The following is a 19,958-nucleotide window of genomic DNA, read 5'->3' on the forward strand; positions in this document are numbered from 1 at the left end:
CACAGTAAGGCTTACAGCCTCCACAGAGGAGGTGGAAGAGACTGCCTGTAGGGACAACATGGGAAGGGTCACACCACATTCCAGGTCACCCCTTTCCCTGTCCTACCAGGCAGGAGCTTCTTCTCTCTCATCCTCACCCCCTTTCTCTCTCCAAACAGGCCAACACAATGGTCAACTCTCCTCTCTCTCCAATGGTCAACACATAGCACACCAAATGCTACAAACACAATGTCAAAGTGACAGCTAAGTATAAAATCTAAATAAAGGAAGTTTTTCATGGCATGAGTCAAATGAGGCAGTTAATTGACAGCTTGTTCCTTTCTGACCAGCACACATGCTATTTACAAGCAAAAAAAAGGGGGTTTATTTCAGCACTCACAAGTAGGAAAATCCTTTAGGAAACAAGTTTTTACAAGAAACTGAGAGATGGATAGTACCTGCCAGAGGCACAGCAAATGAGCATACACAAGTACCTCGATTTTGACAGCACATTTCATGTTTGTGCTGTGCTCCAGGCAGCCCCAAGAGCGTGCCCTGTCAATGCACACAGCAGCAGCCCATCCATGCCGACCAGACAGGCACCAATTTTAAACCCTTGTGCTTTAAACATCTCCTGGCTGCTCTCACTGACACGCACTGTCTTGCAGATATGATGGGTTGCGGCTCCTGACGCTTCTGTCTGGTGCTTCTTTGGAGCATCAGGTGCCTGCTCAAGCAGTGAGCATGTAAAGACTGCCCAGCTGACAGTACCTGATTTCCGGGCCCACTAACCCTTCAGAGCAGTTTGAGATAAGCCCTGCCTGCAGCCTTGCCCTGCCTGCAACTGGCAGCCAAGGAGGGCACCCTGCTGCAGGCACAGGCAGCCCCGGTCCCTTGGCCATGCTAACAGCTTACTGCCTGCTCTCCTCTCTGCAAACACCCATGCCAGGACAGTCTGTTGGAGAAACAAACCAATGTAACTCAGACTGACCTGAGAGACCATTCTTCCACCCCAAATACATATCAGAAACTGCCGTAGAAAGTGCTTGTCATGTGCTGGGAAAATAGGACTACGGAGCTATCAACAGCCAAGGGAGAGAACTGACCTCAAAGCTTTCTGATAGGCAACACTTTTGTTGAAATCAGATGCTCCTGATAGAAATCATTGTTACTTATTTACTAATTAGGTCTCTTTGCTGCTCTGACATTATCTTGATATACTAGAGCCCCAGCTCTCCTTGTGGTGGCAATTTCCTATGCTGACACCTCCCTTCTACACACTTCATTGCATGCATACCCCCAAACCCGCTCTTTCAATATCCAGGCAGCCAAGCTCCCTTGTTTAATCCTAGAACACAGAATAGTTTGGGTTGGAAGGGATCTTTAAAAGTCATCTACTCCGACCCCTCCAAAGTAGGATGAAGATGTAATTGCACCACAGTGAAAACCACTCAAGCTAAAGGTCTTCCTTTGTGTTTTGTCTAGACCAGAGAAGATACCCAAGAACAGGGAGGAAAAGGCAGGAGGAAGGAACTAAGAAGCTTCCTCTTCTCCTCTATGTTCCTCTTTGCACTTTCCTTTCCAGTGTTTTTATTCCATCTCCTACAGCAAAGAACAGAACAAAACAAAACCAACAAAAAAAACCAAACAAACAAACAAAAAAAAAATCCAAAAAAACCCAACCCAAAACTAAACCAAAAAATACACAAACCCCCAAACAAACAGACAACATTCCCCCCCAAATGTATATGAACATTCATGTGAACTCGATGTTTCCCTAAGGAAGAAAACTCCTGCAGTAAGCACAGCTTATGGGAACTTCACCTTATACCTTCAAACCTTCATACACAGCTGTTTATGTTTTTGACTGTGATAGATCTTTCATAGCACTGATTATTCTCCCATTCAAGGTTGTTTTTTCCTTCATGCTTTTAATCTTTATCTGTATATACAGAGATAAGCCTTTGATCACCTGGTTTTATCAAGTCTTTGCTTCTGAATATGAGCCTCTTTGAATTTCACAGATGCTGCCATTACTTTGATCTGACCAATAATTTGAAACCCACAGGTTTCAGGTGGGAACGACATTTTATGACTGGAAGTAATTGAGGCTTAGAAGAGGATTACGTACCATGTCAACTTCAGAAATACTGTCCAAGCTTTCAACTTGCACATCCACCCCAACAGGAATTGCAGGGCCTGAAAGAGAAGATTTAGATATCCAAATAAATGGTCTTTCATATCATCTGCATTTAATTAGCACTATAAAGTGAAAAACATTTCTGAACTTATGTTACACATTTCTGTCAATGGCTCTTCATGAGGAGGCTGGGGTAAGAGTCAGTGAATAACCATGTAAGGCCCCTTTTGAAACATTGATTATCTTCTCCTTGGCATATACTGCAATGTTGACACTCTGCCCAGCTAATCCAGAGCTTGGATGAAACATTTGCATACATTTTTAGAAACTGAGCCATCCCATCTTAAATTTTAGGCTTTTATGAACAAATTTAGCCCCAAGAAGAGGGGACTGAGATGAAGAAATGGCAAGCAACGAACACTTCCTTGAAGGTTTCTCATTTTTTACCGAAAAGACAAGCTATATTAATCTCTCAAGAGCCCATCACCATTCATATGACTCACTGATGATGTTACTAGTTTTCCTCAGCACTTTCAAAATTAGCAGCCAAAGGATTCACAAAGAGTAAATAAGCAGAAAATGTCCCATAACAAATGCACACTCTTCTATTATTAGAAACCTTGTATCAAAATTTCACTGTAGACTGCTGGTCATTAATGATCAGGACCTGCTGAGGTTACTCATCACCATAGTGTGCCCTCATGCAGCTTTTTCCCATTTCTTGTGGTAAGTGCCTACAGAGACGTGCACACCAAGCACAATCCACCAGGGCAGGTTAACAGGAACTGCTGAGGAACAGTCCAGGTGGATCCACTGCCACCTTGTGCTGTCAGTGTGTGGCACTCAGGGCTCACACTGATGAGCAGATCCAGCCTATCTCCAGCCTAGGCACTGTCAGTGAGACAGACTCTGCCAAAGGAAACAGAAGCTCTGCAGACATGTCTGGGACTTGCACAACAGAAACGAATTTTCCAAGGACCATAGTGGCCTCCATGACAATTTGTGAAGATTTGCGAAGTTTTTCAGCACCCAGATTTTCAATCTGATTAGCAGTCAGATGGTATGTAAGAGGCACCACAATCACTTTGTAGACTCAGACCCACACACAGCAGGGCTGGCTGCATGCATGTATTTAGCTAGAGTAGCATCTTCCTTGAGACCACAACCAAGGTCTGAATACACCATGAGCCTAACAAGAGAGCAGAAATAGTGTTCTGAGAAAGCAGGGCACTTTTGCAAGCTGCCATCTGTCCTGCTCCGGTACCTGCTGCAGCTTGTACACACTCACACATCTTCAGGGCTTTTGAACACAGCCTTAGGTTTGCCTCTAAATGGAGGAGAAAGCAGAACCAACTCAGCTTCAGTAGGGAAAGGCTAGTCACCATGTCCATGAGACAAGCTGCAACTGGCCCCACCATAGGTTTGCTAGGGCTTTGATAAGCCAGCATCACCAAATTACAGTAGAGCATGCTGATGGTGACACTGTCCCCCTTCTGCGTGCACACTTCCAGACTGTTGTGCCCACACCCTCCATCAGTGGTTGTGCTGGGCACAGGCACCCTGAAGGAAGCCCTGTGGGGCAGAACCAGGCTCCTCAGAACCACCAATTCCAATTTAAGTGACTGTTTCCCCAGCAATGAAGCTGAAACTTGGCTAATCCAGCACTCCTAGATCCTCATAAACACTTAACATGTCACATTCAGACACACAGCTGTGCACTTCATACTTTGAAAAAATTGCCAGCAAGAATCTGCAACTGAGAGAAAGAATTTCTATACGGCATCCCTCCTGCTCAGTAAAACATGTTTTGTTTTGATTTTTTAAACAAGGTAGTATGGTGATAACAAGTATCTGTTTGTAGTCACTTTTTTAGGGTTTTTTGCCTTTTTTGCCTTTTTTTGTTCAGATACCATATCAAAGTCATACATGGTGAAAAAGAGTCATACATCAAGAAGAGCTTGGGCAGTAATTCAAATACTTACCTATTTTTTAATGCCTTTATATACCTAATAGCTCTTCAGTGAGGTCATGTTTATGACACTTAACTTGGGCCTCTGTTACAGCAAGCCTCAATGCTCAGAGAAAGTCTCTTCAGAAAGACTCCACAGTCCAACACAGCCCATGTCAGGGCAGGCACAAGGATGCCCCCAGCACTGCCTCTGTCTTTTACTGGAGAAAGCATGAGTAATTAATATTACTTATTGTCATATACAGCTGGGGACACTGCAGTAGTGCCCCCAGTGCTTCCAAAAAGCCACGTCATGGTAGCCACAGTGCTAATGGAGAAGATATGGTCTCTGCCAGGATGGCTTCGCAGTGCAATGAGGTTGTGCCAGAAGAGGATGGCAGTGGTTGGCTGTGGTACTTCCCACTGCAGCTCCCTGGTGCCGAGGGGCTGTGTGCCCAACACAAGCTGGGCAGTCCCCCACAGCTTCCAGACTGCAAGAGAGACTCTCTGTGTATGAATCCTGAATTTAGTCGTGATTCAGGAAATCAACACCCTCCCAAAGTCTGTTTACTGCTGCAATTTCTATGCCTGTCTGAACAATAATCACAGATTAAAAACAAACAAATAAACAACAAACAACTAAAAACCAAACCCACAAACATAAGAACACTGCCAAGTTGGCATATGTCCTGCTGTCCTATTCCTTCCCTATCCACTCTTGAAGATAAAAGACTGTGTCCATATTCTTTTCTTTGTTCATGTTCCTGCATCAAATGCTCAATAACCAGCAAGGACATTGCAAGGACAAGATCTGCGGTTCAGTCTGGAGCTGCCATGAAGCTTTATTAAACCCAAAATAAAAGGTGTTCCATGTTAAGCCAGAAAGTCTGGAAAGCCCTCGAGAGAAGAGGCCCAAGGCAGTGTTAGGTGTCTGGTACATCAGTGAAACTGCTTTTACTTATTTCTTTTCTGCAGTTAATCATGAATTTGAGGGGTGATAAAACAGTGATTGTAATAGAGAGAGGGAGAAATCATTTGAACGTGGGACTCAAATGTTTAGATCTTAATATAGACAATATGAAGATGAGATTGTAAAACCAACTTATCAGTAGAAATATTTACTCTGCCTTTCCTGGGCAAACTCTTACTACAATCAGCAGGAGCAATCACTGCTTTTCCCTTCTCCCTGCTCCTCATTCAGCACGTGAGGCTGAGGCAATAAGAGAGCACACAAATGGGAATGAGGGCACATTGAGATACCTAGACCCTTTGGAGGAGGCTTAGACAAAAAGTTGGGCTGAGCAGGGAAGGGTGGATGAAGGGCCAGTGGGGACAGCCCAAATGTTGCTGCCTGAGAGCTAATGACAGGAATACAGTGATCATCAAGTCCTGCTTCAGGTGATGAGCACAACTGAAGCCCTGTCTAGAAATGCTCTCTTTAAACCACAGAAACAAACCCTGGGTTTCCTTAAAGGTATCTTGGCTACAGCACATACCATTGAATTAAATGTCTGTGGATCAGTCACCCACAATGTCAAGAGATCTTTGCTCTCACTAACCCTTGGAGTCAATTAGGAACTGCTATCTTTTCAATCCTGTCCCTTGGTCAACTAAACTCTTGAACCACTGAGGCTATAGATGCTTTGTCAAATTCCTTATCAAATTCACTAGGGATGAGCAAAAAGAAAAAAACCCTCTTTACTGAGAGGGAGCAGAGGATGATGAGGGTGTGGACGTGAGGGGACAAGAATAGCTGAGATGGTATACAACACACTGAACTGGTAGACAGAACAAGTAACTTAGATTACAGCATTAAATGCAGAAAAACCCTCATCAACCAACTTGTCCTTTTCATAAACAACGTTTTATCAAAATTCACTTTTTCTTCAGAAAAAAGAAATATAGAAGGATCACCTTAGAGAATTATAAGCAGGAAAAGACCTGAATACTGTAACACTGGAGAAATCTCAAAGCTCGAGGATGTTCACTGCTGCACAGGCAGCTAAACAGATCCATGTGAAAGCTGTGGATTTGTCTGACTAAAGGAAGCAGTAGTACTTTGCTCGAAGACTGCAGTCCAGCAAAGCTTTTCAGCTCATACTTTATAGTCTCTGAAAAGTATCAGCCAAATTCATGGAATTATTCGAATTAAACAAGTATTTATAGATCAAGGTCTAGAGATAACTTGTATAACCTTCAACTAGAGCATTTCTTCCAGAAACAGCAAAGATGTCAACATTTATTATCCCCCATCACTGTCCACAGAAATATCTTGCAGAACACAAATCAGCAGGACTGATACAACCAGAAAACAAACAGTGAACTCTTAAAGCTTCATAAAAATCACAGGCTTCTGCTTACAACACAGAAATGAACCCACCAATAAACAATTCCCCTTGCACCTCAGACACAGAACAGTGGCAGTTTTCAGGTAAGCTCAAGACACTCACACAATCATTAGCAAATGTGACAATATAAAAATTGAAAATGGAAAATAGGAGATTTCCCTTTTGAAGGAGGTATTTGTGTGTTAAGAGAGGATTTAAGTGACCTGAAGCACAGACCGAGGCTGATGGGAGTGCTTCTGCTTTCTCCCTTTCTTGGACAGTATCCACTAGCCCCACAATTTCTGCATAGGGTTTACATATAACATGATGGAGCATCCTTGCAGCTTCTCACTGTAAAGGTACTGCCTTCTGAAAATGAATTCACATTTGGAATCCACTCACAGACATACATCATGCCTTATTATTATAAATTCCTGCACATCACTGTTCTAGCCTCAAATTAAACTTCGATATTGAAAAGATACTTAGTAACCAGCCTGTAAAGGTGTTTGTGGCTTCATATATCTTTATTCCTTTGTGGAGTTCACAACCTGGTGTGCAGAGAATCAGTGGCAAGAGTGCTCCCTCATTTCTTTTTCCCCTGCAGTAAATTGCCATGTTTTGAGACCTACTCTCCAGTGAAAGCCACTGCACATTCAGCTTAGGTGCTGCACATAGAAAAGACGGTGTTCAGAATACCTTTACAAAAAAACCGCCTTGCATCTGCATTCCATGGTTGTACAAGGAAAACAGACGGACACAAAAAGTCTCCATTTTGGGTGGGTTCTGACACAAAGAAGACTTTGTGGCTTTTTTCACCTTGCAGAAACTCCAGTTTGAATACCAAACTCTGCCTCAGGTTGAATGGGATGCCTGGCCTGGGGCTAACCTCTCCAGGGAACCCAGGAGGTTTCCACAAGTCCTGTTCGGGAATGACTTCAGAAGATGCCCAACACTAAAGTTTGTTGCACCCCAGTCTCTGCACCTAAAAACGCTCACCAAGGAGCAGCGTGAAATCTTCAAAGGGTGAGTCACTTCCCAGTCAGAACTGGGCACAAACACGGTTTTTTATTTCTGAACACTGGAGCAGGCTTTGGAAGATAGGGAAGAGCGTGCTACCATGAAGATGCCTGGAGTCAGTTTTCCACCCAGCTCTGAGACTAAAGCTTTGTGACATTTCTTTATTTTTTCTCTTTGGCAGCGCTTTCAAAGGCTCATTGTTTCCTTCTGAGACAGTATCTTTGTTCTCTCATGTATCTTTGGAGGAGTGAGGCATATGTAGGCCCTGAGATAAAAATATCTACATGGGAAATTAGTAGGTTTGAGACTTCTTTACTGACAGACATCTCGTGCACACCCAGGGGGGCTGCAAACATCCATAAGAGATCCCATGCCCGCAAGCTGCAAGACAGTTTTCAGTGTATCTTCATGCATGTGTGTGTGTTCATATACATACATATTTACTTTTTAATGAATATGTGTATGAATGGGTCCTCTTAGATGTGGGCAGCTTCCAGGCAGCCATGACCAGGATATGTTCATCACCTGCCTCATGACAGCAGAGAGCTTCTTTCCTCTGCATCTCACTGACAGCTGTTCATTAGCAGCAAAGCAAGTTTTATTCTGGCCCTTGACAGTAACTCTAAGTGAACTACTTGTGCCTTATTCACCCCACTGTTCATCCATCATGGCAAAAATACTACCCAGAAAGGGAAGCAAGGACCAGCTGAAGTTAGGCTACTAAGCTACGAGAAAATATAATAAAAGTAAAGCATTAGGCTAGCCCTCGATAAAGAAGATACAGCTATTTTAAGTATCAACTAAAGCTGCTTATTCATGGGCTCCCTGTAAAATATGAGATGTCATAGATGAAATGCTTAAAATGGGTGTTTAAGGAAGGCAGTAAAACAAACATTTACATAATCTTTAAAAATTAATAATAGTAAATAATACCTGAACATCTGCTAGCTAGAACAAGGTCACTGACATGGAAATAACTCCCAAAGGGTCAAAAACCCTGAAGTCTCTTTTAGCTTATGGAGTCTCTTTGACCATCAACAAAGCAAAAAACTTTGTCATTGCCTCTGTACCCAGTCGCCTGTCTCTAATGGGCTGGGAGCAGGCAAGACAACCATGCTTATTGGGCTGTTAATAACACAACTTACACAACATTTGTTTACTCACTTGCTCTTTACAAAGGTACTTCTTGGAAAACCTTTCACCTTTCTCTAATGTTGGGTTTTTTTTTTTCATTTCATCTTGCATAACCCTAGCCTGCTCTGCCCAGTGGTCAGCTGTGTTGAGCTGGCAGCTTGCTGACTGTCCTCTGCAGACCAGCAAGAGTCACCGTGGCCATCATTAAGCAGCTCACACCCCAGCCCCTTTTTAGTTTAAAGTTCAATAGTGAAGTTGTAAATTGGTCCACCAAACCTGGTAACCATCACGTTTACAGTACTGGGTTCCTCTTTAGTCTAATGCCACTCAAAATCTCCTCATTATATTATTTATGTTTTCCAAAATTGAAGTACCTTTCACACCTGCATCATAACATCACAAGCCCAATGCAACACCACAAGGCTGGAATCTCTATTAGACCATGGTCCTTGAACTGCTCTCAGAGAGGGTCTTAGGGCAGTGACTGGTTACAGCCACGTGCCATCCCAGAGGCTCCTCTTCTCTGCTTCCACAATATAAAAGCCTTTTTATCCTATGCAGGTCAGACCACTTCAGTTTGACTGACATTGCCACAGGAAAAAACTGGAAGGACTCACAGTGCATAGCAAATCACTGTGACTGCCTGACAAATAACATTACAGACGAAAGTATGAGGATTGCCTCTTACCAGGTTTTTTCCCATCAGGCTTATCATCTGTCACTAAAAACACACTGCATAATTCTGCAGGGGTGCAAGAACTTGTAGCACCCTCTATCTCTGTGTAAGCCATGCTTTCCAAGACTGGAGCCTCAATGAAGCTGTTTCCATGTTTTGCTCCTTATCACATGCAACTTCGGCACAACTTTGCTAATCCCACATCTTTGTCCCAAGAACCTCTCTAAATTAAGGAGGTTTTAAGCAAAAATTAAAAAAAAACCCTATGTTTTTCCTTTATAAATAAAGGCACCTTCTCTGAAAAGGCTGTTAGGATATTTCTCAATTTTATAAATATTAGGAGAAGACTTTTGGCTCTAGAAGTATCTTATGCTGTGATGGGAGTTAGCATGGGAAAACAAGACAAGAGGGAGATTAAAATGTAGTTGTATTAGCACAGGAAGAGTGACTCTGTAATTAGGTATGTATGTTTGGTGTGATGTGCACAAAAGTGTTCCTCACAGGCTCTGTGATACTGATGAACATAGTAAAAATTGGATTTGTTTCCAGAAATATAATCCAGTGGTGTCACCAAGCACCAAAACCTAAACCATCAGCACAACAGAATAAATCCCCATAGCTTTCCCACAGAACACAGACATCATGCCCTGACATATATCCAGACAGGGGAAAAAAGTTTTAAAAATCAGTGTGGCTCCACAGCTATCTCCAACTGAGTCATAGGAAGGAGTCCAAACCTCCTCCTAGAGAAGCCCTGTCATCCCATCCTCTCAGACTCAGGAGCCAGAAGGTCTTTGGAGTGGTAACAGCTGCAGAGAGGACAGATTGGCAGGCTCCGATCTTCCAGTTTGTCCACATTAGGTACTCAGAAGTCATCAGCCAAGCTCCAAAAACTGAGGTTGGTTTAAAAAAGATAAATCTGAAAACCTAACACCGCAGCCTCTGAGCTTATAGCAGTGCAGGGCATACCTGACATTTAGGGATGCACATACACTTCAGTGAACTCACTCAACAGAACACAGTATCTGCTTCTCAGTGTCCAGTCTGTTAGGGAAGTTGAAGCAGAGCAAATCAGCAATCCCTCTTCATGTGTGCGAAATCACACAACTGCCTATCCACCTTCAGAACACAACATACTAGTGACAGAAATCAATCTAGTGTTGATCAAAAGCAGTGAATTGTTAATACCACCACTGGAAGTCTTCAAGGTCAGGTTGCATGGAGCTTTGAGCAACCTGGTCTAGTAGAAAATGTCCCTGCTCATGGCAGGGGGTTTGGAACTAGGTGATCTTTAAGGTCTCTTCCAAATCAAACCATTCTGTGTTTCTGTGACGAAGCGCTGCTATGCCAGGCAAGCTGTGTGGGATCACCACTATCCATGAAGGAGCAGCATGCCAACAAAAGAAAGCCAGACTGAAAGCAGTGGACATCCAGTTAACGCCTCACAGGTCCAGGCTTTGTGGACAGAAGATTGAAAAAAAAGAAGCCTAGAAAGTCAGGTAAAAAAAACAAAGACCAATAAACAAACAAACAGGGGGTTAAGCCCACAGAGTGGTTGGCTGGACATTCCTGACAGTGGCCATCTCATCCTGGAACCAGGAGGATTTAGGTGAGTTCATGAAACGAATCTCATGTCTCCCTGGTCTTTTCATTTTTCAGAAGCCATGTTCCTTCCCAAGTCCACTTTGCTGAAAGGCTCACCTTCCCAGAGAAGCAGCCAGGCAGGAAAAGAAATGCCAGGGATTATCTCCCTTTCCCTAACCAGAGGCTGGTGCAGCAGTATCACTGGAGTATCACCTGCTCCATCTGGAGCAGGTGGAGGACTTGAGAGCAGCTCATTCACCACCATTTTTACAGTCGAGTCATAAAGGAGCAGGAGCAGGTTTCATGTCCAGTGCCTCTAGAAACAGCTCCCAGACCTCAGCCCTGAGCCTCAGCTGCTTGTCAGGTGTATTCACACCAGTCCAAGGAGATCTGCCTATGCTCCACCCAGAGGGCAAATTAAGGCAAATTCTTCAACCCTAGAAATAGCAGATCAAGTTTAACGTTGATTAGCAAAAGAAGTTTTACCTCCGGTGGTCAGGCTGGACTGCAACTTGCTAGTAAATAACAGTGGGGGGCAGGTAGGAGTCACTGGTGATGACACATTTGAACTCTGGAGTCTGGAGATATATACATATACATTGTGAGCATGGGGACAGCACTGTGCTCTTAGAACAGCACATCTGCACTGTGGGGAGAGAAACATCTTTCAAGTCACATCAGGGATGAGCAGGTCCAAGAAGCTCCATTCTACAGATGAGGTGCAAAAGGCAAAACACCTGTGTGTCTCACCAGACAGGGAGAGGTAGCACTTCACCCTAGATGGCCAATCAACAAAGGATGCAGTATTAGCCATTCAATGAAATCTACAGAAAACTGTCCTTAGCTCTGAAGTGGCTTGGTTATTGATCTAATCAGAAGAGCGCTTTCCATACTGGTATTCCAGCACACTTTTATTCAGATACTCTCTTACCTCTGCTGTGGTGAGCCTAGCAAGGTCAGCCAAGCATATTCCTGTAACTGGGTGTGACAGAAGGCAGAAGTGAGGGACACAGAGGACTCTTCCACTCCTTTAGTTGTCTTACAGAGTTTGAGACAAGATTTTATCTGGATGAAAGTGCTCCATTTTCTCCTAGCAAGGATGGGATTCAATCCACCTAATGAGTTCTTTATTTTGCAATTTGATAACATCAGCTGAAAAACTCATTGAAACTTCACGACTACAAGTGAATGCTAAAACCTGCAGCTTGTTCCTCTTCTCGGTAGAGTGAAACACTTACTGGCAGGGTCCATCCTGAGCTCTGGGGAATTACAGCCAAAAAAAGTCAACTGCAGCAACAGAAATGAATGTAGGAACTGTATAGAGCACAGAGGGCTATGAGATGAGCATGAGGCCTCTCTGATTTGGCATCAGGTCCCTTCCCTTCACACTGGTGCACTTGGCCAGAGGTTTGGTGTTTTCCTTGTTTCTTTTTAAATGAGATTGTTAATTAGATAATTAGATTATTTTTAATTAAATGAACATGAAAACAAGAGAATCATTTTATTCTCACCTCCAAAAGCTGGCCGCATGGTGAAGTCATGTTCATCGACTCTGAGAAGCTGTTCTGTCTTTCCTTTCCAAGCTTTGGTCAAGTCATGGTTCTTCTTAAAGATGTGACTGCAAAAGACAGCAACAGCATTGGTCCAATATCTTTGTGCCCGAGCTGCAGCTGACTTCTGCCAGCCCAGTTTTGGACCTACAGGAGCAGCAGCTTTGTAGGCACAGTCTGAGGAAGGGAAGCAGGAAGGCTGCCAGTACCACGGCATGGACACAACACCGCCTTTCCACAGCACTTTGTGCCTCCACAGGTGCCCTGCTGTCTCTGCCCCACTCCAAGACGGACAGGGCGCTCCCTTCACCCCAGACACCACGGCTCCCAGGGAGGCACAAGGCTGAGAGAACGGCATCTCATGGAGGAGCTGGGATGCAGCAAATGTCACGGCTCAGAGCAAGCAACAGCAGAAGCAGCTGGCTGCCCCCGTGTTACCTGGCCAGGATTTGGCCAGGTACCAAGGAACATTGTCATGAGAAAGCTCTTTTTGGTGGTGGTCACGCAATGTCATACGCTATTCTGAGTGAACTTCACTTCAGTGCTAGCAGTTTGTGTGGACAGAGGGTTTGCTTTGTCTTCTGGCTTTCAGCAATAACAAAACCACCCATTTCTCCCTTCAACAGCAGGAAAAGAAGAGTTTTAGCTAAAGAAGTCTGCAATCCTTCACTTTTCCGAATATTAAGGTAGGAAAAATTCTAACCTTTTATTTAATACATTATATGATAACAGTAGAACAAGGATGACAACAAACCCCTGAGAAAAGTGCAAGATAGTCACTAAAATCACCTAAGGGGAAAACTACCCAGCAGACAAACATACATTTCTGGAAGAAAATCCAGATCAGCATCTCTGGCTGTTCTGCAGTGGTGCAGGATGGAGAACTTGGACCATTAAGGTTCCTCCCTCTGCTCCGGATGAAAGATACAACAAAGTTACAAATATTGTTGCAATGAGCTGTTTGTCAGTAACTTACTAAAAGTAATAATGATAAAGAGAAAGAACTTTATACAAAAGGGTTCAGATTCCTTTGCCTGTGCAAAAGAAATATTACTGAATATAAAGAAAAAAATCTTGGAGAAAAAATAAAGAGACTACTTAGGCTTAAAATCTTGGTCAAAAATTCAGAGCTTACAAAACAATCACCACACTCATAAGCGTGGCTGTGGAAAGTGATGTGCTTGGCCTCATTAAAATACAAAGTATGATGAGTATGAGGCAAAGGGAGCAAAAATTATAAATCACAAATTAGAAGAAAAGTTTCCCATCAGAGCGCTCATTTCAGGAAAGAAACTATGAAACCTAGGGGGTGTTGATAGCTGCCACTCACATCAATAACCCATTTACTTTAATAAGGAGGTGAAAAGGAAGCAATAAAATTTGAAAATAAATATATCAAATGGATGTTTTGAGGGAATATAACCCCTTGTGCTCCAGGACACATGCTACATAGAAAACATTGGACCCTTCTTACATCACTTTGGGCTCCTGTTTCAGTCAGGATTTCAGAGCATCTCTCTCCCTGCTGGCTGTGAAACAGAGCCAGCTGGAGCAAGCGTGCTTGGCACAGCTGCATTAATGGTTACCTAAAAGCAGAGTGTCAAACCAAGTCCAGTCACTAATGGGAATGGTTGGAGGCAAAAGTTTAGCTTTTAACTGCTTGCTGCAGGGGGAAAACTTTGCTTCTCTGCAAAGGTTAGGGCTGCTGCCAAAGTGCTCCGCTTTGCCATCCGCAGTACTACCCCTACGCCTGAAAAGCTGGAAGTGGGGAAGCAGGATCTTCCTGTGTCTGCTTGATTTTAATTATCTGGGAAAGGCCAAGTACCACTGAATGTTCAATCAAGTCTCTCTTCTCAAAGTATGGGGAAAAAAAATCTAATTAAAAATCCAATAAAACTTTGGATTGCCCGCTGTATGAGGAATTAGTACGGAAAACCCTGGCAGTATTACAGTGCCATCTTCTAAATCGATGGCTCAGCCTCACTGAAATGCTGTGCTTTGATCAATTCTTTTAAAAATCATCAAACAGCAAAAAACACACAGGAGAGCTGCTGAGACCAGTCTGTGGCCACTGAGGCTTCAGAGGGCTGGCTGGGGACACAGACACTGTCTCAGGAAGGAAACAGGTTTTCAGGCGCATCCTTAGCCAGGAGTTGTATTTAATAGCCAGCATTTAATCATCAGTTCATGCCCAGTCCTTCAGGTATGTGATGGACAATTCAGACTTTATAGATAGAGTTCTGTCATTTCCTTTCTAATCAACTTAATCCATTTACAAAGATTTTGTACCAAGGTATTTTTAATGACAGAAAGTCTATACAGCCTTTGAAATGTGCAACTACTTTTGTCTTTTTAATCCAATTCCAGACCAAATTTGTTTGAAAAATAAAAATCTTTATAACAGTGTTGGACATCAACTATGGCAGTATCTTCTGACCCCCTCCAGAAGGTACCCCACGCCACCCCCATCACTGACTGGCATAGGGAGCACATCATTACCTGCAGCAAAAGTGACACCAGCTGCCAGAGCAGAGCTGAAGGATGCATTGAATACTGCTGCCCATCGGGCACCTTTACTGACAATCTGATCACTGCTATCTCAGAAATCTTCCCCAATGTGTTTATAGTCTTTAGCATTTCTGATTACAGATTTCTCAGGGTTTCTTTCAGCTTTATGCACTCTCTGTCATTCACCACTATTCATTTAAAGCCACCCATTGCCCCATCTCTTTTTTTGCCAAGTTTTTCATATATAATTTTACTGCTGTTTGTTCTTCATTCAAAGGGGATGAATTCGATAAATCTGATTTTGTGAGGAATTGTTCCTGTTTACAGAGGAGAGAAAGGGACAGGTATCTCACTGAGCTTCAGTAAAGACTTCTCTAATATTGCCCTATTTTTTTTAATATATATTTTCCTTTCCAGTCACTTTTATTCAGAATTGTTCTCAATTGCATAAAATGCTTCTTATATATCAAGGAAAATTAATTATTGATGGCATGAGAAATTAAAGATAACAGCTCAGCAGGACTCAGAAAAGTGGGTATCTATGCAGACATTCAGATTTTTCAGAGCAAGATAAAAAAACTTATCAAATTGGAAACAGTCCTCGTGCCACAGGGTGTAAGGCAATGGCTAAGTAGTGAGCGTGAAAGAGAACGTGATATTCATCCCGAGCATGGCGCAGCTGTTGGCAGCCAGAGTCTGCGAAGTATCTGCACCTTCCTCTGGGAAATTCAGCACTGTCTTTGGTCACAAAATGGTATCTCATGGTCATGGGACCTTGGTTCCAATTACCTCTTGGGATTCAGAAAAGTATTGATACTGTTTCAAAGAAATCTTACCTTACCGGTATATTCTCTGGGGGAAAAAAAATCTCAAAATGCGTTAGTTGAAGGTGTCATTTACTTTGTGTAGCAGCCACAGCGAGGTGGAGGAGACCTGCACACTGTGTAAACCCAGCACCAAGAAAGCACAAAACCTCCTGTTTTTCTAATCAACAAAACGTGACTGCTGCAAAGATCTCCTAGAAGCTAAACGAAAAACAGAAGGTACAAGAACAGTTTGTGACTGTCATTAACAACTAGCTCACTCCAAGATGAGCATTCCAAATTTATTATCTCCATTATGCTGTGAGTGTATCCCACATAGATGTGTATCTTTAATCTTAACGTACGTGGATCACACGGGATCAGATGCAGCTAAGAAATTTCTGATTTTGTCAAAGTCTCTTTCCATTGCCTGTCAGGGCCACCAATTCAAGTACTAGAGGAGCCCTCGCTGCCCAGAAGCCCTGGCATCTCCACAATAAGACAGGTCTATCTTGGTTTGCATGGATGGCCACACCATAGGACAGATCACACCATCTCACCAGGGCAGAGATACTCTGTTGCCCAACTTCTGGACATAACACTTAAATCATCTGTAAGTTTATGTTCAAAGCAGGAAAGAAGGTGATTTTCCATGCCAGCTTTCTAGAAAAACTAAACCAGACTCTGGAAAATGATGGCACAAGATCAAAGGGTGTGCACAATCACTGCTATTGTACACATTTTCTCCCTGCTTTTGTTTCACTGCTGTGACGCTGCAGTGTTGGGGAAAAGATCCCAGAAGACATTAAACCTCGCACAAGTAGAGGTTCTGCAATGCCCTGGACTTGAGTCCCAGACAAGCAACACACCTGTAAAAAATGTTTATCAACATTTTAATCACTGAACCACTTACTCAAAATTTTCTGAGAAACCACCATAGAGCAGAGGGATTCTGTAGGGCCTGGGAGGTACCACAGGCTAGAGGACATGTCTGCATTATCTGGTTGAAAAATGTGATAAAAATGCAGCTCTGCAAGGAAATAGAGGGAAGTCGCTGCCAGCAGCAGCAGTTTCAGCAGGGATCACTAGACCCCTTACTCCAGTGGACTGCTGTTTGGAAAAACAGTCTATGTGCTGAGCCTTGGGCTGCCTTGCCCTGATGGTCATCTTCTGCTTCTGGGTCCCAAACTAGGACTCGCATGTAGCATACCCTGAAAACTGCATCTCTAATGAAATAGTCCAAATCACTTACCATTTCCAAAAATCTTGGCAGGAAGTCTTTAGCTAACAAAAAGCTCAAAGCCACTTCTATTTCAAAGGCACAATGTTTCTGCTGATTGAAGCACAAGGCTTCACATGGTAGGAGAGAGGAACAGGCAGACTTGGAGTTAGGTGGGTGTAGGTTGCTGGAAACACGGCATTCACTGGCACAATCCAGGTGGTAAATTGAGTTCTCAATTTATGCAGAGCAATACACATTACCAGAAGCATTATCAGCAATTGTTATAGATCAATAAATATTAACAAAAGTAGTAATTCTCAGAGCTTCTTTTTCTCTGAGTGGAAATTCTGTCCAGCTGGATAATCTAGAAGGACTACCTGCATTTGTTTGCAGTTCCTGAGAGGCAGCCACCGCCAAGCTACTGAAGAGTACCCCAAACTGTTTCAAAAACTCAGTGTTGGACATTCCAGCAGCACTTGCTTGGCACTTACAGTAAGGCCAATGTGCTGAGGAAGCTCCAAGCACAGATGCCCACGCTGTGTACAAGCCAGTACTACTCATAGCAAGTCGGACGTGCCCTGGCAGCATGAGCCTAGACTGTGTACCCAGCTCTCTGGCAAATCCCAGCCAGCAACGTGGCAGCACAGACCACCCGACACATTTACCTGCACCTTTCCACACTTACACTGTCTCTTTCAGCATCAGTCTCTTCTTCCTCTCTGGAAATTTATTCCCTGGTGCACGGGTAAGGCAGGGGCCAGCCTGCCCTGCCCAGCAGTCACCCAGGGGACTCTGACAAAAGGCTTTGCTCTGTGGTTCATTTATCAGCTGACTTTTCCAAACAAAATGAAATGCAAACATTTTTAACCAACGTTTCGGTTAGTTATGAGCCCTTGGTTTTGTGCACCATTTGTCAGCTTGCAAATCAGCAAGAATGCCCTCAACTTCATACCAATCACTGATATCCTTCAGTTCTGCAATGTAAGTGGCAGAGACTGTACACCCTGGAAAATGTGAAAAACCGCCATCAAAGAACAAAGCCAGGACCTGTTACTTGATGAGCACAGACCAATCTTCTATGCAAAGCCTGGGCTCTCCAAAGCATAACATGAAGCTGCACCGGGCAATGATCAGGGCGGTGATGCACAGTAACAGTCGTTTCTTTAAGTTATACCTCAATTTGTAGAAGAAAAGACGTGTTATAAGTGAGGTGCAGGACGCAGGAGTAAGAAAACATTAAATGCAACACAGTTTCTAATTAAGCAAGGATTATCTGTTCCATACACTGAGCAAGGCACAACTCATCAAACAAAAATAACGCATTACAGTTCAGTATTAACATAGATCAAGGGGAGTAATTAAGGGTGCAGAGGCAACCCTTAACTTGGAATTTCTTAATTTGAGTTCCTAACCTGACTCTCCCATATTCCTTTCCCATAAGGCACAGGCTCAACCACTTCCCTGAATAACCTTGGCAGACAGCTGTTTTGGCACCTGTGGGACCAGCTGCCCAAGCCCTCAGAGCTCTGGGGGTGAGGACCTCTATACAGCGTGAAACTCTATACAATGTTCAAGTAAAAAACTACAGAACTGAAGGTGTTCTGCACTTGCACAAGCCAAGCTATCTTCTTGAAGGCAGTATAAAGATCTTTGATCATGTTGATTTATCCCCTTAATGGATACAAAATATCAAACCTATCAAATGTAGATTCCCAAACATAGGAACACATTTTTCTTGATTAGTACGTTTACTGTAAAATTTACTGTATTTCTTACGGTAAGTCAGCAAGAGAAATGCTAAGCAGAAAATGGGATGAAATTATTCAAAAGATCATTGTTTAAATTTCTTTTACATGATTGGGAAACCAGCATAGGAACTAGCTTTAGTTTCCTTTTACTAGATGAGTCCGCTATTTGTTGCTGGTTTAGAGACAACTAAATTTTTTCTATGTATGCGGAAATTTGAAATATTAATGACACTGCTCCATACACTTCTTTTTGTCACAACATTGCAGAACTCTCTGTATTAAAATTATCATTCACATTTGATAGTCCCTAAAAATTCTTTTTATATACTTTTAAATAACCACATTGCATAGGAATTGTATGGGTATGTGTGTATATATAAAATATATAATTATATATATATATAAAATATATAGTTCCTTAGGTTCTACCTGACTGAAAAATTGTTCATTAAAACCATTACATCACAGAAAACTAAATAGTATCACTTATTCTTTGGAGTATATTTATAAAAATAATTTTAGCAGTGCTTTGACTGCCACTCTATTACAGCTCACAAAAATAACACCACTGTAAAAACAGTAAATTATTTTCACCATGTTCAATTGAAGTATAAAACTTTTAACCCAGAGAATGGCACTACTTTTGGGCAATATTTAAAGAAGGATTTATACTATTTTGTTACTTCAAAGCAAATGATCTCTACTACTCACAAATGGTTTGTAAGGAAATGCTACTGTTGAATCCTGCACAATCCTCAGAATGTAGACTTTGAAATATTTTCAGAGTTAAATGAAAGGTCTCATTCAATAATTGAGATTCTGTGGAAATCAGTAGTAAAACTTCAGTTGACTTTAGGATTTCAGGATCAGACCCTGGCTGTTTCAGCTTTATAACATTAACGTCACGAAAAGCATATGCCACTGTATTTTTTCAATAAGTAGTGTAAATCTGATAGCATATTATGTATTCTTTGCTTCCGATTACATCACATTTATTTGCAAACCATTCAAGTAACAACATTCCTTATAAGTGTTGAGTGTTAAACAAAAAAGCCCAGTAAAATGAATGAAAATATGAAAGTTTACAGCCATAGGGAGGTCATTTAATAAGACGGATTAACCCAATTTTATTTTTGAGCCCTTCAAACAATGAATAGTCTTGTAAGATATAATTGCCACTGGATGACATAACCACAAAAAAGGATAACATACTTTGGACTGTCTGGCAGGTTTGGAAGATTATCTTTTCTAATGTAAACCTCCGGACAAATCTCAGCAATGGTAAATCTAATAAACTTTACTAATACCTTTAACTCTTT

General features: G+C 42.4%; 1 protein-coding gene across 1 annotated transcript in view; it reads right to left on the reverse strand.

Moving 5' to 3' along the window:
• The window catches only part of LOC108501853 (gamma-aminobutyric acid receptor subunit rho-2), a 32,604-nt gene that overhangs the window by 11,927 nt on the left and 719 nt on the right, over window positions 1-19,958 (reverse strand). The window contains exons 2-3 of the mRNA XM_017824121.1: window positions 12,320-12,426; window positions 2,111-2,178 (exon numbers count right to left, since the gene is read on the reverse strand). Coding sequence (XP_017679610.1) covers window positions 2,111-2,178; window positions 12,320-12,426 — 175 coding nt within the window. The remainder of the gene's footprint in view (window positions 1-2,110; window positions 2,179-12,319; window positions 12,427-19,958) is intronic.

This window comes from Lepidothrix coronata, unplaced genomic scaffold (assembly GCF_001604755.1).
Source record: "Lepidothrix coronata isolate B3197 unplaced genomic scaffold, Lepidothrix_coronata-1.0 Scaffold4, whole genome shotgun sequence".
Lineage (NCBI taxonomy): Eukaryota > Metazoa > Chordata > Aves > Passeriformes > Pipridae > Lepidothrix > Lepidothrix coronata.